The 27,357-nt window shown below is 38.9% G+C and overlaps 1 protein-coding gene across 1 annotated transcript in view; it reads right to left on the bottom strand.

Moving 5' to 3' along the window:
* LOC127429330 (chromosome-associated kinesin KIF4-like) overlaps positions 1–27,357 on the bottom strand; it is a 52,779-nt gene that overhangs the window by 11,278 nt on the left and 14,144 nt on the right. The window contains exons 10-27 of the mRNA XM_051678296.1: positions 25,035–25,210; positions 24,879–24,940; positions 22,971–23,103; positions 22,711–22,769; positions 22,517–22,622; positions 22,283–22,393; positions 17,745–17,930; positions 17,559–17,662; positions 17,286–17,430; positions 13,544–13,654; positions 13,031–13,114; positions 12,778–12,891; positions 9,990–10,145; positions 9,512–9,609; positions 8,593–8,722; positions 2,887–3,057; positions 2,282–2,383; positions 1,517–1,594 (exon numbers count right to left, since the gene is read on the bottom strand). Coding sequence (XP_051534256.1) covers positions 1,517–1,594; positions 2,282–2,383; positions 2,887–3,057; positions 8,593–8,722; positions 9,512–9,609; positions 9,990–10,145; positions 12,778–12,891; positions 13,031–13,114; positions 13,544–13,654; positions 17,286–17,430; positions 17,559–17,662; positions 17,745–17,930; positions 22,283–22,393; positions 22,517–22,622; positions 22,711–22,769; positions 22,971–23,103; positions 24,879–24,940; positions 25,035–25,210 — 2,126 coding nt within the window. The remainder of the gene's footprint in view (positions 1–1,516; positions 1,595–2,281; positions 2,384–2,886; positions 3,058–8,592; positions 8,723–9,511; positions 9,610–9,989; positions 10,146–12,777; positions 12,892–13,030; positions 13,115–13,543; positions 13,655–17,285; positions 17,431–17,558; positions 17,663–17,744; positions 17,931–22,282; positions 22,394–22,516; positions 22,623–22,710; positions 22,770–22,970; positions 23,104–24,878; positions 24,941–25,034; positions 25,211–27,357) is intronic.

Here is a 27,357-nt window from a genome sequence, read left to right on the forward strand (position 1 = left end):
TGGCTGAACCCTAAACTAGGTATTAACAAGTCCCCTTTCTGATGGTCAGAGTGGATTGTGAGGGGGGTTACTACACTCGGTGACCTATATGAGAGTGGAGTGTTGAGATCTTTTGAAAATTTGATTCAACATTTTGGGATTCCCAGATCTCAGTTTTATAGGTATTTACAGCTGCGCCACCTGCTCTATACTGTTTTTGGGAGTAGCATACACCCCCAAAATACGGCAGATACGCTGGAAGTGTGGATTACTGCTTTTGGAAAAGGTCATGAGGCAGTTTATTACTCCCTGCTAATTCAGAGTCTGGGGGACAGAGTTTTAATTTCTCAAGAGATTATGGGAGAAAGATTTAAACTTTGTATTGGAGGAGGGAGTGTGGGCTAGGATTCTAAAAAACATCAAGTCTACATCAAGAGAGGCAAGGGTGCGTCTGATGCAATTTTAGATTTTACATCGATTCTATTGGACCCCCTCTAGATTGTATAGACTTGGTCTCAAAGACACACCCACCTGCTGGCAATGCCAATCAGAAGATGGGGACACAACCCATGTTTATTGGGGGTGTGTAAAGATTCAAGAATTTTGGTTGAGGGTTCAGAATTTTATTTGTGATGTGTTGGCTGCTCAGGTTTCATTTTGCGGAGTTGGGCAGGGAGGTGGCTTTTGAGGGGATGGTTTGTAGAAGGCTGGGCAATACAGTATTATTTAATTAAAAATGGGGTAGGTATTTGGATTTTGTGGAGGGCTCACGTGGGGAGACGGTGGAGGGAGTTGGGTAATATTGAATGTGTGTGTGCATTCTTATTTTTTTTTTCTGAATACTGTTGATTTATTGTTTATTCTGTGTGTCGTTGGTTTGATGTCGGGCCACTGGGGTGTGTGTTTGTGTCAGGTGTGGGGGTGGTAATGTTCGGAGGAAAGGGTTTAGGTTTATGTAATGTGTTTCCTGTTATGTTTATTTGATTTGTCATTGGAATCAATAAAAATTGTTAATTGCAAAAAAGAACTATATTATTATAAATATTTAATGCAAATATATTACTGCATAATATAGTTACAGTAGTTAGCGTTACTACAGTAAATTCATGCTAAATGTAAGAATAGTGATGTGTGAATTGAAAAGTCCTAATTTATGAGAAACAAATATTTAAGTCCTATTTCCCGATTTCACATTCTTTTGCTTTTTGGCAATTTGCATTCTTTGTCCATATTGATACCTACTGGTCGGGGCTGGTCAAAGATGGTGATTTATAGTAAAAAGGGACTTAAATATTGATCGGTTTCTAGCCCACACCTATCACATCGCTTCTGAAGATATGGATTAAACCACTGGAGTCATATGGATTACATTTATGCTGCCTATATATGCTTTTTGGACATTTCTAGCTACCATTCACTTACATTGTATGGACCTACAGAGCTGAGGTATTCTTCTAAAAAATTGAGGGTAAGTAAATGATGAGAATTTTCTTTTTTTGGTGATTATCCCTTTAAGAGTGTGTAAGAAGCTTTTTACCTCCTTGTATTGTTCATTTTCCTCCTTGACTTTCTGGTTTTGCTCATTGAGTTCTCGCATCTTTTTGATTTCCTCTTCCTGCAAGGAAATCCTTAATCAGCAAGTATGATAATGAAATTTATTTTTAAAAATACAAATTTCTTAGTTCTCATATTTAACAGGTAACTCAGCCTTTTCAGATTGTGGATTACAACACGGGCACTGATGACAACAGGGGAAAAAACAATGCTAAATGCAAATGATAAAACACTTCTCATATATTTTGGTTGTGCATCCAATCAAACTCAAATGAAATAAAGCAACTTCACCCTGTCACTTGGTAATATGGCTAATACTGATACAATATTTGGTCCAGTGTTTGTTCCATGTGCGAAGGTGGTTATTCACATTTCTGTTGTCGTTTCTGTATTTTCTGAATTGTACAAATCCTATTTAGCCTATTTCAGGTTAATAATTTTGCATATTGTTGGGCCTATACAGTTCTTGTTAAAAATTCCAATATTTGGTTTTAACAACATTTGTTACCTTTGCACAATACACAGTTTTGGTTCTGTGTTGGGTCACCACATTATGTCCAATGTAAAATAAAATGGTTTCTGAAGCAAAACCAGTTGAGAACCACTGAACTATGCTACTCATCAAATCGAACACTTGCTTACATATTTTTTCTTTCCATTTTCCCTTTTATTTATAAGACATACAGAAAATCTTTGCCAAAGTAGTCTTCACTTTCAGCAATTTTTGGAGAACTAAAATTATACACACCTGGAACTTGAGGCGCTGCAGCAGCTCTCGCTCGCATTTAGGCACCTCTACCTTCACCTCTTCCACCGGTTTATTCTGGAGCTGACCAAGCAGATACAGCACCTGGACAACACTTTGGACATCAGTTACAGACTGATTCATTGGCTGATAAACATGCCTGCTTGATAGTTTCTTCCTTGTGTCAGTTCCAAAATCTACAGATAGCTTTGTCAATGGATGATGCAAAATGTATATTTCCCCAAATACTTGTAATTCTTTTTAAATAAATAGTTAACTAAGTTTTTCCATTTAATTTCAGAAATCTAGCAAGAGTATATTATAAACTACATCAGCCATTGATCACCCAGGTCATTGGCATCAGCTATTTAAAAAAAAATCCATATTGGTCAACCACAACTGGACATATCTTTACATATCTTCATATAAAAATGATATTAAATTGGTTATACTAAAACAGTTAGTTCTGGGCCTCTAATCTGATAGTGCTGATATGACTATATATCATTTAGCATAATTTATTATGCATGTGTTTAGGTAGTAAAATCTGTCTGTTGCCTTCTGTGCTACTGTCTAAAGATGAAACAGGATGTTGAATGACAACAGACCTTCTCCTGGTGTCTCTGCTCCAGCTCTACCAGGTGACTCTGATGCTCCATGTCCATGGTAGACATGATCTTCCTCTCATCACACAGGGTCTTCTGCAGGTCCAGCAGATTGGCCTTCTCTTGCTTCAGCTCGCTCTCCAGCTTGGCATTAGCAGTCTTGGAGGCCACAACCTGAAGCAGGTGCATGGAAAGAGTCAGTGAATTACATGACAGATAAAATTACACAGTGTTCCACAAATAAACCGATCAAGTGTCTTTTTGCCTGATAATTCTAGTAAGGACAGAACAATTAATCGAAAAATAATTCAGATTACTATTATGGTTGTCACAATTAATCAATCGTGAATAGTGTCAATTACAGCATTCCAATTAGGTCTATTCATGTGTATTTTTTTTTTTTTTTTTTTTTGCAGCAATTAAGCTATGCAACCAATTAACTAAGTAATGACAACTGGTCCTTATGAGTGAATTTTAAATGAGCTTATCCTCAAATGCATATTTTATGTTTCACTTCTGTTCGCGGTGGCACGCGAAAATAAATGCTGAAGAAACATAACCTTACACAAAGCACCGCTGTTCATTTGAAATATTTTTGGATTTGCTAGAAGTCACCCTACTGTGAATTGTATTAAATCAAAATAAATAAATCGCGATTACAATAAAGGGAAATAATCTACAATTGTAATTTGTCATAATCGTGTAGCCAAAATTCACCACAATAGTATTGACTTGTGCTGGTGTAACCTCTTTTAATCTGTTCTGTACATTTGTAATGCAGCTCTAAGCAAAATTGAAGAGGCCTTTAACCCTGTAAGCTCGGATTGGCCCGCCATGATTTTAATCGAGATAAGTTAATTAACAATATATTAATAACTACAGTCTTGACCAACACAAAATGTGTATCGTTTTAAAGCTTAGAAGCTGTACTTCACAATGCATGTAGGCATCATGACCAAAACTGATCAAGTGCTTTGAAATTTGCAGACAAATCAGAACAGTTCTGTTTTGATCATGTATTAATAATTTTGCACTGCACATTTTATTATATAAAAAAACATCAAGCTCAAAAAGCCAAGTGTCATGTCTTTGAAAATCTCCCAAAGTAGAATACAACCAAATTACTCAGACAAAAATATAGCAGGTAAAAGCTAAGTATATGTCTTTGCTTAAGTGCGGTGTTTTTGCTTATAACTTCACAAAAAATAAACAGAACGTAAAATATCACATATCATTATTTAGAGGAGGGGATTCCAGTTCAAACAAGCCCACACACACACACACACACACACACACAATGTAACTGGATGCATAGATCATTAGATAATCCACACAAAGCACGATGTGCACACAGTAATTACGTGCAATCTGGCTACAAAAACATTAGCTTTCCTAGATCAGATGACTTCATTGGAAATGATGTAGTATGTTGTCTAGCGTTATGCAATTGTATTAGGATTCAGATCACTGCAACCAGAGGTGGAAGTCATCCAAATATGGGTAGAGAGGATTGTTCACTCTAATAACATATGGCCACCAGGAGATGGCACCAAATATATGATACAGACTCAATGATGACTCAAATGATACAGAATGGAACTGAATGAGATCTCGTTACTCACGCCTGCATGCTTTGGAGAAAGAGCATACCCCTTAGTGATTGTTGTGTAATCAGCTCTTACAGTTGAAGTCAGAAGTTTACATACACTTAGGTTGAAGTCATTAAAACTCATTTAACCACTCCACAGATTTAATATTAGCAAACTATAGTTTTGGCAAATCGTTTAGGACATATACTTTGTGCATGACAAGTAATTTTTCCAACAATTGTTTACAAACAGATTGTTTCACTTTTATTGACCATTACAATTCCAGTGGGTCAGAAGTTTACATACACTAAGCAGCTTGGAAAATTCCAGAAAATGATGTCAAGCCTTTAGACAATTAGCTTCTGATAGGAGGTGTACTGAATTGGAGGTGTACCTGTGGATGTATTGTAAGGCCTACCTTTAAACTCAGTGCCTCTCTGCTTGACATCATGGGAAAATCAAAAGAAATCAGCCAAGATCTCTGAAAAATAAATGTGGACCTCACAAGTCTGGTTCATTCTTAGGAGCAATTTCCAAACGCCTGAAGGTACCATGTTCATCTGTACAAACAATAGTATGCAAGTATATACACCATGGGACCATGCAGCCACCATTTCGCTCAGGAATGTAGTTTGGTGCGAAAAGTGCAAATCAATCCCAGAACAACAGCCAAGGACCTTGTGAAGATGCTGGAGGAAACAGGTCGACAACTATCTATATCCACAGGAAAACGAGTTCTATATCGACAAAACCTGAAAGGCTGCTCAGTAAGGAAGAAGCCACTGCTCCAAAACCGCCATAAATCCAGACAGTTTGCAAATGCACATGGGGACAAAGATCTCACTTTTTGGATAAATGTCCTCTGGTCTAATGAAACAAAAACTGAACTGTTTGGCCATAATGACCATCGTTATGTTTGGAGGAAAAAGGGTGAGGCTTGCAAGCCGAAGAACACCATCCCAACCATGAAGCATTGGGGTGGCAGCATCATGTTGTGGGGGTGCTTTGCAGCAGGAGGGACTGGTGCAATTCACAAAATAGATGGTATCATGAGGAAGGAAAATTACGTGGATATATTGAAGCAACATCTCAAGACATCAGCCAGGATGTTAAAGCTCAGTCGCAAATGGGTCTTCCAAATGGACAATGACCCCAAGCATACCTCCAAAGTTTTGGCAAAATGGCTTAAGGACAACAAAGTCAAGGTATTGGAGTGGCCATCACAAAGACCTAACCTCAATCCGATAGAAAATTTGTGGGCAGAGCTGAAAAAGCATGTGCGAGTAAGGAGGCCTACAAACCTGAGTTACACCAGTTCTGTCTGGAGGAACAGGCCAAAATTTCAGCAACTTATTGTCAGAAGCTTGTGGAAGGCTACCCAAAACGTCTGACCCAAGTTAAACAATTTAAAGGTAATGCTACCAAATACTAACAAAGTGTATGTAAACTTCTGACCCACTGGGAATGTGATGAAAGAAATAAAATCTGTAATAAATAATTCTCTCTACTATTATTTTGACATTTCACATTCTTAAAATAATGATCCTAACTGACCTAAGACAGGGAGTGTTTTCTACGATTAAACGTCAGGAATTGTGAAAAACTGAGTTTAAATGTAATTGGCTAAGGTGTATGTAAACTTCTGACTTCAACTGTGTGTACAATTATGGTTTTATTTGTTTGGAGAGGCTTTTGGACACTTGGATAAATTAATTGCTATAACCTTTGATTGCTTTGTCTTAACACAACATTTTACTCAGTTACAGTTGACATGATTGGGAACAAAACAAAAAGCAGTTTTTCCAGAGCTAGTTTATTTACACCCTGAGATACAGTATATAAATGTAATATCAGAAAGATTGGGGGGTGGGGGGAAAGTTCATTTTTGGCTCAAGTTTTCATGTGATTTATCAGCAGTGTCTTAGGCTGAGAGTCTCATAATTTATTATAATCTATATCATTAAAACATTTGAAAAGTTTTATTTAAATTGATGCCCTTTGTAGAATTAAAAGTCTTTAAATTTGGGCATGCCACTGAAACAGAAAATCATTAAAAAGACCTTCAGAGCTTAAAGGGTTAATGGAGCAACATAGAATGTAAATATCTATTGGAAACCAAGTGGGATTTTTTTAATAGTTTCTCGTTACACTTACAAAAAAGTACCATGGTATTATCATGCATTAGTGCTGGGCAAAAAAAAATATTGATTTGACTAAATCGCGATCTTCACTTGAACTAGGAGTGCACATTGTATAGCGATCAAAGTATTATTTGCCGATAACCTGGAAAATTGAAATTATTGCGTCGATAGTGATATTACGCTAATATTTATATTTATGGTTTACATCATCTGCTGCAAGTAATGACATGAAGTAATAAACAAAAACGCTTATTACTTCATGAAACACACGTGGCAGGGCAGAGGGCAGGGCCGGGTCGTGATTCCGCACACCCTGCCCCTAATCAGGCTGATTAGCCCGGGAGGGATAAAGGCCAACTGGAGACGGCAGTGCGACAGTGTGTGTTATGGACAGCTGTCCGACACCTGTGTGTGTTCATCTTTTTGGTTCAGTTTCTCATTAAATATTTATATTGTCAAGCCGGTTCTCGCCGCCTCCTTTCCATTCATGTGTTACACTGGTGGAAGGAGGAGGGATGCGCCGTAATGGAGTCCTCGCCACTACCATCCACCCCAACGGAGCATCCGTGGCCATCCGCCGGGGGACGGAGGAGCCCGGCCGCCTGAAAGCGGAGGAACGGCCGCCAACCGCGAGGGGAGGAGGGGCTCCTAACCGACCACCTGGAGCTGTCAGGGCCGCTGCCAGGGGCGGAGACCCCTACCAGCCAATGAAACCCGGCGGGGTCTGGCATAGTGTGCTACTGGGTGAAACCTTTTAGCCAATTTCATGCTGCTGAAAAAGTTTTATTTAGGTGTTGATTTGATTGAACAGGGTGTAGGTGTGTAGTCCAGCTGAACCCCATTATGAATGCAGTTTCATAGATTTGGGAATTTAGTAGCCATTTCAAAAAATACTTTTTCACACAGGCCAGTTGGTATTGGATAACTTTTGCTTCAATAAATAACATTATCATTTAAAAACTGTATTTTGTGTTTACTCAGATTGCCTTCATTTAAAAAATTCTAACATAGAACCATTTAGTATGAGATATACACAAAAACAGAAGAAATCAGGATGGGGGCAAATACTTTTTCACAGCAATGTAGAAGTGACTAGATGGCTAAAAACACCAGTTTGAGAGAAACTGATAAGCTTGTTGTATTTTGCAATTTGATGACTCATGACTGTCTGATCTTTATGTTTGACCTATTTGCATTTTCATTAGTGTGATCACATTTCATAAGCTATAAAATGGACCCATCACAGATGTAACAAGCGGCTTTGAATGAGACAGAAAACATGCATGTGCGCAGAGCACACGCACACACCACCACTGCACACACAGTTTGGCTGCTTGCATAAACGTTACACAATGTATACAGAGATTTGTGTATATATTGTGTGTTTTGATGTTTAATGTTCATTACATGCTGTCAATTTATCATCTCATTTTGGGTTAATGCATTACTACATCTGTTTGAAGTTTGTTATTCTCTCTGTTCATCAGAATTACCATAAATACTCATAAATGGACATGATAGAAGGATTACTTGTCACCTTGAGTGCTGTCACCTTGTGGACCTACTAGTTAGTTCAGATAATTCCAGGCGCATGCAGAGTACACGTGGTTAGAAAAATCACGCCGCAAGTATTCAGTGCTCGAGCACTCTGCTGATGACACTGTGTGACGTGTCCTGTTCACAGATGCCTAGCGTTCGTGTCTGACCCAAGTATACTTTGGACATATAGATTAATAACCAGTTATTACTGGTGGATATCTGGTTAAAAGAACTGCCAAAATTTGCATCTCTAGTATCAATACCATGCATAATAGTAATCCACATAATAATTTACTTATGTTAAACAGCAGCTTGTAAGCCTAATATCTCCATGTGTTTCACATTAGAACATCTGGGGTCAAAAGGTAATGAGGGTGAGTAAATGACAACAATTTTATACGCAGGTCAAAAATCATTATGCGAGAGCATTTAGTGCTTACCTCAGCCATGAGGATCTTCAGGGCGCTCTTTGCCTCTATGATGGTTGTGATGGAATCCCAGCGCTGCTTCATCCGGCCCTCATTATCTGCATCCAGAACCTTCTGCTGGAGGTCAGCTATCTGAGCACTCCTGAGCGTGGAAAGTCCAAAACATTTAAGTGAATCATTTTGTTTGAATGTTTAGGTTAATATCAGATTCACTTGAGCCCCTACACAGCAGAAGTCACTGCATCTTGTTTGAAGCGAAATATTTAGTTTATTGCTGCCTTTTATTATGGTTTTCAACTTTTTTGTGAAGAGTTTAATTCTATTAGTTGTATTTAGTATAAATTTGTTATGATGTTATCACCATAATTGTTCAATGATTGTGCCAGATAAATACTGTTCCCCTTGCAGAATTAAACATCATCTGATAGGTAAATTAAGAGATTTTCCCTATTAAATAGCTTCAGTGTAGTTACTTTTTGTTAGCAAAACTTTTATTTTATTTTTTAAAAGTGCAGCTACTTTAAATTCTAAAGTAGCTACTAGCTTGGGAAACTATTGTTTCAAGATAGCATTCCCAATCCAAACACTTAAATAATCCATTACATTATTAGCTTTTCATATTCAAAGCTGCTCTTTTCCAGACAACAAAGGTGCAAAGGAACCAGGGCTGTCAAGCTCAAAAAGGATTATAAAAACACCCCTTTGTCATTCATTTTGGAGCTTGACAGCCCCAGTCCCCTTTCACTTTTATTGTGTAAAAAAAAAAAAAAAACATTCTTCAAAAAGACCTCATTTTGTGTTGTGGCATGAGGCTGAATAAATGACAAAATTAAATTTTTTGGGTTGTACAATTTTTTACCCAAACCAGCATATATACAGACTAACAGTTGTGTGGTTCAGTTGCAGTAGTTACTGTTGTAATATATCTGACCTGAGCCCCATCTCTGTCTCCAGACTCTCCACCTGCTTGCTGATGGAGGCCTCCAGATCCCCCTGGCCCTCCAATTCTGAGATGGTCAGTGTGCGACGCTAAGAAGACAAACACCCCCAAAAAACTATTGAAATGCATTATACAGCCACTGAGATGTGAATGAGGCAACTAATCAGAACACAATGGCCAGTATCATCCCAATTGAATAGAGGATTGGGGTTCATCACAGTATACAGTTGTGCTCATAAGTTTACATTACCCTTGCAGAATCTTTACGAAGTTTAGCATTTAAGAAAAACCAAAAAACACTGGTAGTTTGACACAACAAGCAAAGATTGGGGCAGAACAACAAATCAGAAAGTGATGGAGGAGCTTGGAAAACCATTTGAAGAACAGTGTGACATTGAAGCTCTATGACAAGCATGCAGTGATCAGTACACCAGTATTTCATTGTGAACACCAAGTGTGTGATTCTCACCCTGACTTTGGCAATAGGTCTCTCTCCCGCATCCATTTGCTGCCGGAGCTGAGCGATCTCCTCCGCCAGCATCTTCCTGTCCTCCAGCAGGTCCTGTAGGTGCCTGCGGGCCTCTTCTGTGCTCACCAGGACTTCAACCTCATTAAGCAGCCAGGTCTAAACCAATGAAAATCACAGCTAATTACATATTCAATGAGCTGTCGGTTCTAAACTAAATGAAAATTGGAGAAAATAAAAACAAAAAAACCCCCAAAAATAAAACTAATATCATATATCCTCTGCAAATACGTGCATATCTCATTTAAACAGACAACCTCACACAACTTCAGCAGATCCAGCATTCTGTGGAGCACTCATTTATTAAACTCTAAAGCATGTATTCTAACAGTCTCTTCTCAACAGTTTCCTGTAACATTTTGAATGCTAAAAGGCAAATATTAATAAAACTTCTATAATAATTAATAATAATTATATTGATCACACATTATACATTTGCACATATACAGTGAAATTCTTTTTTTTCACATATCCCAGCTAGGCTGGGGTCAGAGTGCAGGGTCAGCCATGATACGGTGCCCCTGGAGCAGATAGGGTCAAGGGCCTTGCTCAAGGGCCCAACAGTGGCATATTGGCAGTGCTGGGGCTTGAACCCCCGACCTTCTGATCAGTAACCCAGAGCCTTAACCGCTGAGCCACCACTGCCCCAAATGCTATAACTGTATATACAGTTTGCAAATATGTCGATATCTCGTTTACACAGATTCACAAACCTCACGAAAATCCAGCGTTTTCTTCCCATCGAGAGCTCATCTATTATATTCCTCTGAAGCGTGTATAATCAACTTCAGGATCAAATGTTCCTCTGATTCACAAATCATGACGGTCCGTCTGTAACAATTCAAGCAGGCAATCCAGGCCATTTAAACTGTCAGGAGATTGAGGCTCGGTCTGGATCCGCACCAGCGCGTGAGTACAACTTCAAGGTTGCGTCCGAAACTAGGGATGCGCACGAGTAGTCGAATACTTGAGTATTCCATCTGCAATAATTATTCGAAAAGTAAAAATCCTATTCGAATTTCGCAAAGTTTTGCTTTGCTGGCCATATATACGGTGAGATGCATGTTAAATCCTGAACACACAAACTAAAACTGGCAGTTATAACAGAATGCACTGGTTGGCGTTGTTGAGTGTGGACAAAAGTTGATCACATTTAATGAGCAAACCGTTCTGTCAGTACGTTTAGATGGACACCAAAAAAGCGGGTTATGAGAGGGTTGTGAGAATGTGGCTTACTGCGAGAAAACTGGATAAGCCGTGTACACTTTACTCTCGTATATGTGCAGCTCGACAGAAAGCAGCGTCCCCGTAGCAACCTAATCCCCCCCGACACTTCTGTAAACAACAAACATGGCATCCGAGAAAGACTATGCTAGCAGAGGTAAGGGACATTCCACCATTTAAACTGGTGTGTATAAATGAGTATAGTTTACTGAGCATGTGGATATGCTTGTTTTTCTCAACAAAAACATGATACAATATAAACATAACTATTATACATTGAGTGTTTATATTCATCCTGTACGTTAACTGCATCAGTGTATTTCATTAGCGGTTTATTTTTCTTCACTTTGCGTGAGCTTAAATGCTTTCATTCTATACTTTTTTGTTTTCACGCATTGCTTGCTTAAATATAAAAAAATAAAAAAAAAAAAAAAAAAAAACACAGGACACGATATAAACTTGTTTTGGATATAATTAGAAGCTTGTTTTTTTTATTTATTTTTTTTTTTATGGTGACGCAACTTTTATGACTCTCTTTCTCATTAATTACCTTCATTTAAATAATTGAATATTCTTTTATTATGAGCTTAAATATTCGAATACCAAATTATTGATGAATGCCCATCCCCATCTGAAACCAGGAAAATGCTGCCTCCAGAGGCTGTATACGGAGGTATTCAATGAGCTGTTGGGTATAAACCAATGGAAATGTAATAAAATATTCAGTGAACAGTCAGATCTACACCAATGAGAATCCCAGCTAATTACAGATTTAATAAGCTGTCAGTTGTAAACCAATGAAAATTACAGCCAATTACAACTTCAATGAGCTGTAATGTATAAACCAATTCAAATCCAAGTACATATTCAATGAACTATCAGGTGTAAACTAATGAAAATCACAGCTACTTACATATTCAATGAGCCTCCAAGTCTAAACCAGTGAAAATCACAGCTACATAATTCAATGAACTGTCAGATCTAAACCAATAAAAATCATAACTATTTACAGAATTAATGAGCTGTCGGTTCTAAACCAAATGAAAATTACAGCTAATTACAGATTCAATGAGCTGTCAGGTATAAACCAATGGAAATCTAATAAAATATTCAATGAACAGTCAGGTCTAAACCAATGAAAATCCCAGCTAATTACAGATTTAATAAGTTGTCAGTTGTAAACCAATGAAAATTACAGCCAACTACAACTTCAATGAGCTGCAAAGTCTAAATCAATGAAAATCCCAGCTAATTACAGATTCAATGAGCTGTCAGGTCTAAAAAACAAAACAAAAAACGTTGCTTTTCTGACTTAAAGGTTTAAAATCACAAAAAAAAAAAAAATGCATTAAACACACTATAAATAAAATGGTCACCGATTTTTATTTTTTTTAAGTATTATAAAAAAGACATTTGAGCTAGTAGACAAATAAAATAAATCTGCCAACCTGTACTTGCCTCAATATAAAAAATTATATTTAAAAGATTACAAACTCAAGGCAGGTACCTTGACTCTGCTAGTAACTCCCTCCACTCCACGACTGTGAACTTCTTTACGTTTCTCCGCCACTTCGCTCCTCTTCTGAAGAGCATCTTTTAGACGCTTGTTAGCAGCAGCAGCCTGCAAATACACGTTACACAATCATTCCAATGTACATGTAGAAGTGAACAGTGTCTTATCATCGGAGTAGTGTGACATATTACATTTTTCAGCATAATTGCAAGTGTAAATTAGTATAGCAGTCGGGGAAACGGCTCACCTCCTCTGTTTTTCGCCGGAGTACGCTGGCCTGTTTCTGAAAGTCTCTCTCCAGCTTTAGCATCTCATACTGCCGTTTACGATCCTGAAACCACCACAAGATGACAAGATAAGAAAATGTGATGAAGTCCAGCAAAAACATTGATGCAATTTTTTACACAAAATTAGAAATAGTCCTGAATGGTCACAATAGGGCTGGGACAATACAATCATACCTCGATATATTGCAATACTTCTTAATCACAATAATGTATCAATACTTTAATATAAATATAAATACAAGGTATCTAATCTATTTGGGCATTCATATCATGTACAACGTTTCAATAATGAAGCAGGTTGTCTAAATAAGTGCAAATTCTGATACTGGCGCTTCTTGTCTGCATTCTTGATTTTTGTCACAAATTTTATTTGTTAAATATTTAAACAACTTCTGATGGTTATATTAAAATCAGCTTGTGATGTTTCTGGTCTACACGTCATTGGTCGTTTCCAGTGTAACCGTGAAACTCACCTTTTCTTTGAGCTGCAGGACTTCCTTATCTTTCTTCTGTTTCCACAAACGAAACTTCTCAGAATCCTCCTTCATCTGTCGCATGAGCTGCACCCGCTGAGACTTCATTGCCTGCAAATGTCCACCAGCAGACCACACAACAACGCAGTCTCTTCATTTACAGGACAAGAGGATCAAAACAAATGGACTGAGGATTTAGGTTGAGTAATGTCACTGTTGGGCTGGGCGATATACAGTATCTTACAAGATTTATTTGCAATGATTTAGTAACACTGCGAATATTGCAATTTCACATTTGAACAGAGACTATTGATGGAGTCTCTCCTTCCATGTAAGACAAAAGGCCAAAGTATACTTCAGCTGTCCACGTTGCTGATCGGAACGCGCACAGTATGCGTGATGCAAATTGTCATCAGCACAGTCTGTGTGGACTGTCTGTGTTTGGACCAACATCTTTGCCACATGCACCTGCCGTTGACTGTACTAAGAGCATCGCAAAGCAGTCGTAGGGTTCTATTTTCGTGACCACGCTAGGCGCATCACAACGACCGTGCGGAAAGTCTCATCTAATTTTTGTGCAAGCACATGTGGGCATGGGTAGGTGTCTGCGCTGTCTGGATGTATTGTATGGTAATGAAGTGGCGCAATTTACTATTTACCTGAGAAATAGGTCATTGTGCTAAAACGTTTCAGACCCACGTCTGTTTTCAGCGCAAAGTCTATAAACAGTTTCTGCATTCGCGGTTTGGAGATTCCACCAGTAGGTGGTAATAAAGTTCATGTCCAAACTCCGAAAATATAGTGGAACATCAAATTCTGTCCCTGACAATCACTGTTGTAGCCATTTTATGAAACAAAAATTATGAGATTTGTGTTAAACTATGTGTCATGGTTTATTTTTCAAGTATTATGTTTAGATTTACAATTGTATTTATGATCTAATTTGTATTGGTATTTTTCCACCTGTTGTCATATACAGGTGCATCTCAAATTAGAATGTCGTGGAAAAGTTCATTTATTTCAGTAATTCAACTCAAATTGTGAAACTCGTGTATTAAATAAATTCAATGCACACAGACTGAAGTAGTTTAAGTCTTTGGTTCTTTTAATTGTGATGATTTTGGCTCACATTTAACAAAAACCCACCAATTCACTATCTCAAAAAATTAGAATACATCATAAGACCAATAAAAAAAAACCATTTTTAGTGAATTGTTGGCCTTCTGGAAAGTATGTTCATTTACTGTATATGTACTCAATACTTGGTAGGGGCTCCTTTTGCTTTAATTACTGCCTCAATTCGGTGTGGCATGGAGGTGATCAGTTTGTGGCACTGCTGAGGTGGTATGGAAGCCCAGTTTTCTTTGACAGTGGCCTTCAGCTCATCTGCATTTTTTGGTCTCTTGTTTCTCATTTTCCTCTTGACAATACCCCATAGATTCTCTATGGGGTTCAGGTCTGGTGAGTTTGCTGGCCAGTCAAGCACACCAACACCATGGTCATTTAACCAACTTTTGGTGCTTTTGGCAGTGTGGGCAGGTGCCAAATCCTGCTGGAAAATGAAATCAGCATCTTTAAAAAGCTGGTCAGCAGAAGGAAGCATGAAGTGCTCCAAAATTTCTTGGTAACGGGTGCAGTGACTTTGGTTTTCAAAAAACACAATGGACCAACACCAGCAGATGACACTGCACCCCAAATCATCACAGACTGTGGAAACTTAACACTGGACTTCAAGCAACTTGGGCTATGAACTTCTCTACCCTTCCTCCAGACTCTAGGACCTTGGTTTCGAAATGAAATACAAAACTTGCTCTCATCTGAAAAGAGGACTTTGGACCACTGGGCAACAGTCCAGTTCTTCTTCTCCTTAGCCCAGGTAAGACGCCTCTGACGTTGTCTGTGGTTCAGGAGTGGCTTAACAAGAGGAATACAACAACTATAGCCAAATTCCTTGACACGTCTGTGTGTGGTGGCTCTTGATGCCTTGACCCCAGCCTCAGTCCATTCCTTGTGAATTTCACCCAAATTCTTGAATCGATTTTGCTTGACAATCATAAGGCTGCGGTTCTCTCGGTTGGTTGTGCATCTTTTTCTTCCACACTTTTTCCTTCCACTCAACTTTCTGTTAACATGCTTGGATACAGCACTCTGTGAACAGCCAGCTTCTTTGGCAATGAATGTTTGTGGCTTACCCTCCTTGTGAAGGGTGTCAATGATTGTCTTCTGGACAACTGTCAGATCAGCAGTCTTCCCCATGATTGTGTAGCCTAGTGAACCAAACTGAGAGACCATTTTGAAGGCTCAGGAAACCTTTGCAGGTGTTTTGAGTTGATTAGCTGATTGGCATGTCACCATATTCTAATTTTTTGAGATAGTGAATTGGTGGATTTTTGTTAAATGTGAGCCAAAATCATCACAATTAAAAGAACCAAAGACTTAAACTACTTCAGTCTGTGTGCACTGAATTTATTTAATACGTGAGTTTCACAATTTGAGTTGAATTACTGAAATAAATGAACTTTTCCACGACATTCTAATTTATTGAGATGCACCTGTAGTGATTAAGTCGATGGAAGAATCTGGAGTAAAATGTTTGGATATGGTATGACTTTGACCTCTTCGTTATTACGATTATATTTTAATTTTGTTTGAAGTGTAATTTGAATTTAGAAATATTTTTGGTTAAATGTTTTAGTGTTTAAAATCAAAATTGATCAGTAGAAGTGAAGTGCGTTCCTATACAATCACTGTTAATACAAGCCATGATTTGTGTCAGTAGATGAAAAAGATTAATAATACTTACAAAAGGAGTGCGTCACTGTCATAGAAATGCCTGACATTCAACAAGGATGCAGTTAATGCACAAAATAACCTAAGTCCATATTTCTATTCTTCTAATTCATTGCATAGTTCATTTACACTACCAACTTCTTATGAATGTGCAATCTTTGCGTATATCGCTGGTGCTTGACAGGGAATGGACTATATAATAGGACGCAGATGGTTCATTAACTGGAAAAAAACCTCATCATTAAATTGCACTTGACCCAGCCCATTAGCGCTTTGTGTGTGTGCAACTTTACCAAACCCACTTGCGCCTACTTAGCACATGCTTTCACAAGAATACTAAAACTTCATGGCCATTCCCACTGACATTGCACATATAATTTATCGCATAGCACTGCACTTAAAATAGGGCACATAGTTTGCATGCGTCAAATGCGTTCGCATTCACTCGTGGTAAAAATAGTATACTTTGAAAGGCAACGCGGTCGACCGGGCGCAATCCGATCTGAAACGTGGAACGATGAAGTATACCCAAGCCTTAAGAGATTTTGTTTAATTAAATCCTTGCGTTAAATCTCTTTGTTCCGGATCGGATTGTGCCTGCGTTGCCTTTCAAAGTATACTATTTGGACAGCAAGCAAATATGAACACGTTCGCCACATGTGCACTTCGACTGCTTTGTGATACTTTTTTAGTACATTTAACAGCAGGCGCATGCGTTGACGTTGTGCAGAGACGAGGACTGCCACATGCAGACACACCACGCAGACTGTGCTGATGACGAAATTTGCGTTACGCATACTGTATGCGGAGCGATCAGGAACGTGGATACCCGAAGTACACTTAGATTATTTATTCGGATCATTCATGTAATCATTAAGGCCAGTGTTGGTTAATGAGTTGTTGGTTGCAGCCCAGTTGAGAGGTCACACAGGACTTTGCAAAGCCCACACACCTGAATCTCCTGGTTGAGTTTGGTCACGTTGCGCACAGATGACTCTTTGAGCTTCAGCAGCTTGGACTGATCCTGCAGTTTCTTCTTTAATTCTGAGATCTGTCCTTCCAGCTCCATTAGCCTCTTCCTGCGCTGTTCACTCAATCTACAATACAACAATAAAAGAGAGTAAGGGGGGAATAGAAATAATTAACTCTATAATTAACGCATGTTGTAGCACTGTTGTTGACAGTTTAAATTAGAGGGGAAATGGGCACAGATATGAAGAGTTACTTGGCCTGATTGGTGTCCTTCTTAGCAGACTGCAGTGCCTGGATGAGATCTTCCTTCTCTTTCTGTAGAGAGCCGACCGCTGCATGCAGACTTGAAATATTCTCCTGGAGACATAAAACAAAAAACATTTTAATAAAATCTAAAAGGCTTTTTCCTCAAACAAGCAAGCAATATGTCTAGGCTTACCTGATATCCCATTTGCATGGGCTCCAAATGACTGTCATTCTGACACATCTTCTTGACAAAAGCCTCCTTCAGTGCCAGTACTTTATTGAGCTCAATAAGTTCTTTTGACATCTGAGCCTGTCGCAGTGCATGCTTAGCAGTGTATGCTTCAGGAGAGTGTCTGGCCTGTTGCTCAGCACCGCTGCCCTGAATTTGTGGGGTCAAGCGAAAAACAGATAGGATCAAACATTCCTTGACAACATATAAGAAAATAAATTAGTTAAAAATACAAAAACAACAACAACTGTCTTTGGAATGGAATAGTGCTAACTGCATACTTTGCAGGATACACAAAAAAAACAAAAACGTCCCATTATTTTTTGTTAACGTTTCTTGTCCTAAACTTTATTCTAAATGCCTGCTACTTCAGGAGATTGGATAGTTATAAATGTAGAACTCAAAAATTACCATTTACGGGGGCCTGGGTAACTCGGCGAGTATTGACACGGACTACCACCCCTGGAGTCACAAGTTCGAATCCAGGGCATGACGAGTGACTCCAGCCAGGTCTCCTAAGCAACCAAATTGGCCCGGTTGTTAGGGAGGGTAGAGTCACATGGGGTAACCTCCTAGTGGTCGCGATTAGTGGTTCTCGCTCTCAATGGGGCGCGTGGTAAGCTGTGTGTGGATCGCGGAGAGTAGCATGAGCCTCCACATGCTGTGAGTCTCCGCGGTGTCATGCACAATGAGCCACATGATAAGATGTGCAGCTTGACAGTCTTAGAAGTGGAGGCAACTGAGACTTGTCCTCTGCCACCCAGATTGAGGTGAGTAACAGCACCACCACGAGGACCTACTAAGTAGTGGGAATTGGGCATTCCAAATTGGGAGAAAAGGGGATTTATAAAAAAATAAAAAAAAGGCCATTTACGTAAAAAATACTTCAAAAAAGGCATTTGTTATTAAATGTGATTAAGTGCGCGTGTCATTTATTTCTGCACATATAAAATTTGTACTCCCCATTTGATGAACTATTTTTACTATTAATAGTAATTATAAAAACAGTAACAACAAAATACTCAGTGAACCTCAGAAAGCAAACATACAAAAACAACAACCTTACCAACTCCCTTTAAAACTTCCTTTTCACTTTTTGGTCCTTCTACAGTGGCAAGAAAAAGTATGTGAACCCTTTGGAATAATTGGTCAAAGTGTGATCTCATCTTCATCAAAGTCACAAGTACGGACAAAGCACAATCTTTATAAACTATTATATTACAATCTATTATAATCTTTCATGTCTCTATTGAACACACCCCATTAATCATTCACAGTGTTGTGGAAAAAGCAAGTGAACCATATGATTTAATAACTGTCCAATCCTCATCTGGCAGCAATAACCTCAACCAAGCATTTCCGGTAGCTGCGGATTAGACCTGCACAGCATTCAGAATTAATTTTGGACCATTCTTCCTTACAGAACTTCTTCAGTTATATTCTTAGGATGTCTGGTGTGAACGGCTCTCTTGAGGTTATTCCACAGCATCTCTATTGGTCTGGGCTCTGATTCAGCCACTCCAAAAGGTGGATTTTCTTTTTTAGAAAGCATTCTGTAGTACCATGTTTAGGGTCATATTCCTGTTGCATCACCAAACTTCTACTGAGCTTCAGCTGGTGCACAGCCACCCTGCCATTATCCTGTAGGATATCTTGATAAACTTGGGAATTCATTTCTCTCTCGATGATGGCAAGCGGTCCAGGCCCCAAAGCAGCCCAAATAATGATGCTCCTTCCACCGTACTTCACAGTTGGGATATTTTCATGTTGGTATGCTGTGCTCTTTTTACGCCATACGTAGTGTTACGTGTTCTTACCAAATAATTCAACCTTAGTTTCATCAGTCCACAAAACATCTTCCCAGTAGTGTTGTGGAGTGTCAAGGAGGTCTTTGAAAAACCTCAGGCATGTAGCAATATTTTGTTGGAAAGCAGTGGCTTCTTTTGTGGTGTCCTGACGTGGACACCATGCCTGTTTAATGTTTTCCATATAGTACACTCATGAACAGATTTGTTAACCAGTTCCAATGAGTCCTTCAAGTCTTTAGTTGTCACTCTAGGGTTCTTTTTTTTATTTTTTACCTCATTGAGCATTCTGCAGTGTGCCCTTTGAGTCATTTTGGCTGAACGGCCACTTCTAGGGAGATTAGCCACAGTACTTCGTAACCCTTTCCATCTTTATGCAAAACAACAGTTCTTGATCGAAGGTCTTCTTAAATCTTACATTTTGCGAGGCATGGTCCACGTCACCAGATGCTTCTTGTTAATAGCAAACTCAAAATGTTTGAGTGCTTTTTATAAGTCGAAGTAGCTCTAACCCACACCTCCAATTTTGTTTCATTAATTAGATGCCAGGTTTGCCAACTCCTGACTCCAATTAGCTTTTTTTGTCATCTTTGGCCTAAGTATTCACTTTTTCCACAGCACTGTTAAGGTTTAATGGGATGTGTTCAGTAAAGTCATGAAAGATTATAATTGTTTGTGTGTTGTTAGCCTAAGCACAGTATGCTTCATCTATACTTGTGACTTCAATGAAGATGAGATAACATTTTATGAGCAATTAATGCAGAAAACCAGATCATTTCAAAGGGTTCATATACTTTTTCTTGCCACTATATATATTTCTCAAGGGACTGGGTTCTTTGACACTACGATTCGCACGTAACTTTGCCCTTGCAACAAATATAATCCAGAGAACAATCCAGAGTAAATTGAAATTTCATTACGACTAGCAGACGAAATGCATTTGGAGGCGGCGAATGTCCGAGACAGTGACTGTTTCTCAATACTAAGAACACAGAGAACAGACTTGCGTTTTTATAAAGAGCAACCAAGCTACCTTGGAAGAATGAACTCGGAAGGACAGGAGGACTTAGAACACATTTATTGCGAGCTTTGAGACTTTGAACTTTCTGTTGCGCAATTGCCCGTCCCAGCACATTTGCAGCCAGTGACAGAATTATTAATCACACCTGTGAGGTTTTGCAGGACTGTACACATTAAAAGAATAACGTCTGTTTGCACTCGTATCCTCCATGTGTTTATTACTTTATTAAAATTATGCCAAACAAAACAACGAATGTTGACAGAGTATGACGACAACAATAAATGTCCTTCATCTGCCACCATAGTGCCACTTTGACTTCTGGGGGTGTTTCATAATGTGTGTTCTTATGTGTTCTAATGTTCCCGTGGACTCAGTCGATGTCATCCACTGCCGAAGTTCAATTCCAATACTCAAGAACGCAAGTACCAAAAATGCATAAAACTATCTGGATGTCTTCTCGATCAGGCTGAATATCGATGATGCATCGGATGGTGACTTGTGGGCAAGAACCCATTTGAAGCTAGGAGTCATAGCGGCACTATGGTGGCAGATGAAGGACATTTAGCCACCATACTCCATCCATAATTTATGTATTGTTGGACATCATTTTAATAAAGTAATAAACACAGAGGAAACAATTGTTGTCACTAATGTCACTGTAATTCTGTCACTTGTGTGATTTTGCCAGTAGTTCTCTAACTCGCTAAAATGTGCTGGGATGGGCAATTGCACAACTGGAAGATTGCAGTAGATGTGTTCTATGTCCTTCCGAGTTTGTAGCTTGGCAAGACTCATCTTCATAAGAATGCAAGCCTGTTCTCTGCATTCTTAGAATTGAGAAACACCATGGGACTTCAAATGGGTTCTTGCCCACAAGTCACCATCTGATGCATCCTCGTCATTCGGCCTGATCAGTAACATATGCGGGTAATTTTACGCATTCTCCGTACTTGTGTTCTTGAGTATTGGAATTGAACTTCAGCAGTGGATGATGACATCGAACGAGTCCACGAAAATGTAAGAACACACGTTGAGAAACACCCAGCGAAAAGGCGGTTTAAGGATGCTCTCACACTAGCACTTTTGCCGCACATCCGGGTTTGTTTGAAGTCAAAGTTCATTCGGATGATTGAACACCATTTTCCGAACTCGGGAGCACACCCACCAACCGCACCAGAACCTGCTTGAAAAGGTGGTCTGGGTTACGGTGCATGTGAACTCTGGGACAGTTCGCTGCTGATATGAACACAATCGTCTGAAAACACGGAAGTGAACCACTGCTGTATAATTAGTGCCTTGACATGTTCACAATCGCAATTATGGTTTAATGCGTTTATCATACCTGTTTGTCTGTCAAATAAAATCACCTTCAAAGAACATCTCACATTCTTCACATCTTTGCACATTCAATGCATCCACAGCACACAAGAGTCTTTCTGTGCATGGAAAGTTTTGGTGGTAAATCCAGAGACAAATTTTAATACTTCACTTAACATAGTGAAGCTGACGTCTTCGAGTTATCTAGTTACAGTGGTAATCAGCTGCTGTTGTACTCACGTTGATGACACAATCAGACTGCAGTTTGGAAATTATGTAAACAAAGACCAGCGGGGGCAGGGGGAGGAAACAAAACAGGCTCGCACAAAGAGTAAAAGCAGTTTTAGACTAACACATACCACAGGTGAGCCTGTAGCAGATCCGCCAGCACATTCTGTCTGTAGCTCCAGAGTTGAACCATTGCCTGACATCATGGCATCGATGGTGGCCGAAATCCCAACACTCTCATTCTGTTGGGCAGAGTCATTTGGTTTTATTGCACAATTTCAAGTGAATCGGTCTTAAGAGAACTGACATTTTTATGCCACTAAACTGGGATAGGGGAAGGTATTAGAATGTAGAGTCTGTTTTACCTGCAGTTCCAGGATGAGCTGTTGAAGGTTCCTGATTACCTCCACATTCTCCTTTAGCTCCTGGTCCTCTAGAGTCTCCACCATCTTCTGTAGGTCTACTTTACACCTGCATTAAAGACAAATCTCTCAGTTAGACTTCCAAATAAATTCTTGAATCAGATTAATCCACTGAATATTAAGAAACAGACGCTTACGCCGCATGCTGCTTCAACTCCTCCAGTTTGCTCTGAAGTTTTTCATTTGCCTGTTCTGTCTAAAGGAATGACCAAACAATTACCGGTACTAAATAAAGATAGTTACAGTCAAGACATAAGGTTTCCAAGAGTGTCTATATTGCCAATCAACATCACACATGGTACTAAAAACCCATATTGGGGGTATATGGGTTTGGTTGTTTTTAAACCAGCCATAAAACTGTGTTACCTTAAAGGAGCTAAAGTAAAGCCAGTTTTACCATGATGATCCTCTCAAACATGAGCGCTGTCTGTCCCACAGCTTCACTCAGCTCTCGACTCAACTTATTGTTTTCATCCTGCAGACTGCGATTCTGCTCCAGGAACTTAGACAGGTTCTCTGCTGACTCTGACCTACAAACACATCAATAATGAACTTATGATTGTAACCTGGAAAATCCAATAAAATATGGCTGGGTGATATGCAAAACAATATTTTCATATTTTATATATATATATAAAAAATAAATACAGCAATATCCGATTACATCATCAATCTCCCTGCCGAGCCTGTTATGTAAACATATTACCCATCTCATACAAATAAATAGGATAACGTTTTAAAAATATTATATATATATATATATAAAACCTGCACCACATTCTTTGCTTTCCCCAAATGTCTCGCAATCCTAAATTCTTGCGTGTCTGTGACAAGTAGTCGGAACAGGTTTTCAGCTGGTCATATAGTTATTCTATTCTGCAATGCTTTAACCTCGAAGAAGGTGAATATGCTTGTTTTCCTTTAAAGAAACCTGCCTAAGATGATGTCACATCAACTGAAAAAGGTTCAGTTTTTGGCTGTAATTTATCTAATGACAAGACATCCTTGAATAGCTGTTTTATTGAACTATTGTTTGTGTGTCTGCCTTCCAGGTTAGGCCGTGAAAATTAATTTATTGAAACACGGAAAACATAAATCAAAGATTTTTCTAAATTCATACTGAACTTCAAATGAAACGAAAAAGCAATTAAAATAACCAAGTGGTAAAAAAAATCTTACATAACCCCGCCCCCCCCAAATCTCAAACATCCTCCCCATGGCCCCATTTGCCAAGTCTGCCTGCCTATGACAACAGGTGGAAAATTACCAATACAAATTAGAATCTAAAGACAATTATAAATGTAAACATAGTAAATGATAATAATAATTAAAATATAAATAAACCATTATCTCTAGAAAGTTCAACAAAACCCACATCATTTCTACTTTCATAAAACTGCTACAACAGTGTGTTTGCTTAACTTATTCAGCTTAAACGAATAAAAAAAACACCCGTTTTCCTATTATGTATAAGCCTAATAAATTCCCTTGTGTTCTCCAATTAATGCTGCATAATCATTTCCACTGTGTTCTTATTGAATTTGTGTTTGTATTGCATTTTGTTAATGCTGATATAAAGAAAATGGAATAGAATGTAATTTTAGGTTCAAAGTTGTTTTGTATTATTTTATTATTTAAGCTGATGCGACAAAGCAATGTGTTTTGAATAACCTCTGAATAAAAAAGTTTTTCATAAAGATGTTCTGTCACTCAGATGTTCTGTATTTTCGCCTTAATGACATTTCATAATAATGTCAGTATAATGTCTGTATTTCCTTAATAATGACATTTCTAAAATATGTGCTGTTTTTAGCTAGTTGCTAAGCTATTGTGCATTTGTTACAGTTTATGTCTGAGTCTAGAGAGTAGGCTATAACAGTTTTGGAAAATGTTTCTTGCTATTCTGAGAATATGTCGGCAGTGAAAATAGACACGCAACCGGCCTCTAATCCATAATGCTTTTAACGTTTTAATATTTTGAATATATAAAAACGTAAGTGCATGATATTTATTAGGCTCCAATTTAATAATAATTTCCAATCATTTACATTTAATAATAATTTCCCATCGTCTATGACTGTTGTAACAGACATTGGGGTATTTGTCAGATATTGTCGATATCCAATTGCATCGTCCAATCGCCCAGCCCTAGTCCCACAGAAGAAAGTCATACAGGTTTGGAATGACATTAGGGTTAGTAAATGATAGAATTTTCATTTTTGGGTGAAATATTCCTTTAAAAAAAAAGGAAAGAAAGAAAGACACTGTTAATTAAAAAAAAAAAAATGTAAAACTTGGGTCATACCCAGTCAGCACTGGAGCAACTCCACCACGGGCATGTAGGAGCATTACCTGAAGCTCTTGAACCTGCATTGGAAAAACAAAAAATGCACCACTGAAAGGTCACGTATAGCACACTACAGTCACTAGTCATGTGTCAGTTGTCCACTAGACTGAGTACCTGCTGTTTTAGCCGCTTCATTTCTGCTGCACGTGGGTCAACGTTGAGAATGGGCTTATTCTTGATTTTACGTGCACGGTCGGCATAACGCAGTGTGTTGATGGTCTCCTCGATGTTAGAGTCTGCTGGGCTGACACACGCAATCATTAAAGTGTGACTGTTTCCACCGAGAGAGTCTGGGGGAAAAGATTTGAGAGACCTTTTGTGACAAAGTAGCATTGAAAATACCTTAGAACCACTAGTGTACACAAGAAAATAAGCTGAACTAGAATAGGACTTTAATTGTCCAAGGTTGCTAGAGAGTCAAAGGGCAGTTTCTAGGTTCTTTAGAGCACTTGCTAGGGCATAACGAACAGTTGCTAAGGTGTTGTAACACCCATAATGATACAGTATCTTGCAACTTGCATGCCAACGTTTGGGAAATCCGCTTCACGCGCCACCACCGAAGTGATTCCCATTGATACTTTGCTAACACAAGAGGATATTTTTCTGTGCATGCTGCGAGTGAAAGGGGAAATCACAATGCAAGCACTGAAACAGCAGTGTGCCATCCAAAGGCAGGTTGAATGACACTTATTTAGGTGAAAAGTGCTTATTGAGAATGCACAGGTCAGGATATTAAGCCTCGATGAGACATTAACAACAGCACCTTCCCCTCTTTAATTTATTTACACAATTCAGAAGGGGTCACATTTTTAGGTCAGAAAAAACAGAATTCCAGATTAATCCGAAAGAATCACATCCCTGAGACAGACACAAAGTGAGAGAAGCAGAAAGTCAGTTAGACAGAGACAGTAAGACAGAAAGCACTACAGACAGAAAATTAAAGACAAAGTGAGACAGGCAGAAAGTCAGACAGGTACAAAGTCAGACAGGCAGACAGAAAGTCAGACAGACAGACAGGCAGGCAGACAGACAGGCAGGCAGGCAGACAGACAGGCAGGCAGGCAGGCAGGCAGACAGACAGGCAGGCAGGCAGGCAGGCAGGCAGACAGGCAGGCAGGCAGGCAGACAGGCAGGCAGACAGGCAGGCAGTCAGGCAGACAGACAGGCAGACAGACAGGAAGGCAGGCAGGCAGGCAGGCAGGCAGGCAGGCAGACAAAGTCAGAAAGTCAGCAGACATGTATAAAGTGAGACTGGCAGACAAAGTCAGATAGAAAGTCAGACAGATAAAGCAAACCATGTCAGAACATGCTGAAGGAATGTCTCTTGAAAGCTTTGAGGAGTTAGAGTCAGAAGTTTTCAATTGAAGTCTGTGGGAAAACCTTCAGTTTAGACAACCTGAGTTTGGATGTAGCTTGAACTTTAGGGCCCCATTTACACCTTGCATTAACATACGTTTCTGGATATTCTTTGGCTGGACTGCATTAACACCTTGCAGTCAAATGCGTATAGATCTGATCAAAGTTACCGGATCAAAATGGAAAATGCTACTTACATATTACATCTTTTAAACATCTTTAGTCTTTTAGCAAATTTTGAAAACATTGATAATTTAAATGATTTTTCTTCATAGAACGGCCGCCAAACCTAAATTTTGGGTTGCTGAAGCAAATTTAACGATATTCATCTAGCGTTCAGCGCTTTGTAAGTGCTAATTATTAGAGCTGTTAGAATTAACGCGTTAACGCATGCGATTAATTAAATTTTTTTAACGCGTTAATACGGCAAACACTTGTGTGAAGGGCACAGTCTTTGTAATGTGTCCGCCCGGAGTCATTACACTGACACACACTTCACAAACAGACAACAGCACCAGAGCCCTTCTACCAAGAGCCTTCAAGCTTAACATAAGAGCATAACGCTGCAGTCCCATAGACATTCTATGGGCTGTACTGTCGTAACACGCTAGTTCAACGGTACGCTCTCTCCTACAATAGAGCTGCAGAGGTTGTTATCTCAGTAAATAAAATAATCTCTGACAGCACTTCCCTGTCAGTGATAAAATGGAGAAAGAAGCTCTTAGCACTATTTAATGTACAAAACAAGTCCAGATGTGACTTGTAAGGCGACTTTTAATTACCACAGAAGCAAGTCAAGTTTTAACTATCACCAAAACGCAGAAAGAGATTTTTCTGTCTTCACGCTCTGATGTGAATCATGAACGCAGCTTGACGATTGCTGTAACAAAGCGGCTAGCCACAGTCTGCCGGCAGATTAATATTGTGAAGGATGAAAGTTTTAGAGATTTAATGCCCACTGCAATGAATATGCAACCTATGGGGAGACTAGTTCTTTCAATTACTCAACCTCCCACTTACACTTTGGGAAACGTTTAATGTTACTTGAATTGGTGCTATTTTAGTGCATTTCTTGTGAAAG

This window comes from Myxocyprinus asiaticus, chromosome 38, assembly GCF_019703515.2.
Source record: "Myxocyprinus asiaticus isolate MX2 ecotype Aquarium Trade chromosome 38, UBuf_Myxa_2, whole genome shotgun sequence".
NCBI lineage: Eukaryota > Metazoa > Chordata > Actinopteri > Cypriniformes > Catostomidae > Myxocyprinus > Myxocyprinus asiaticus.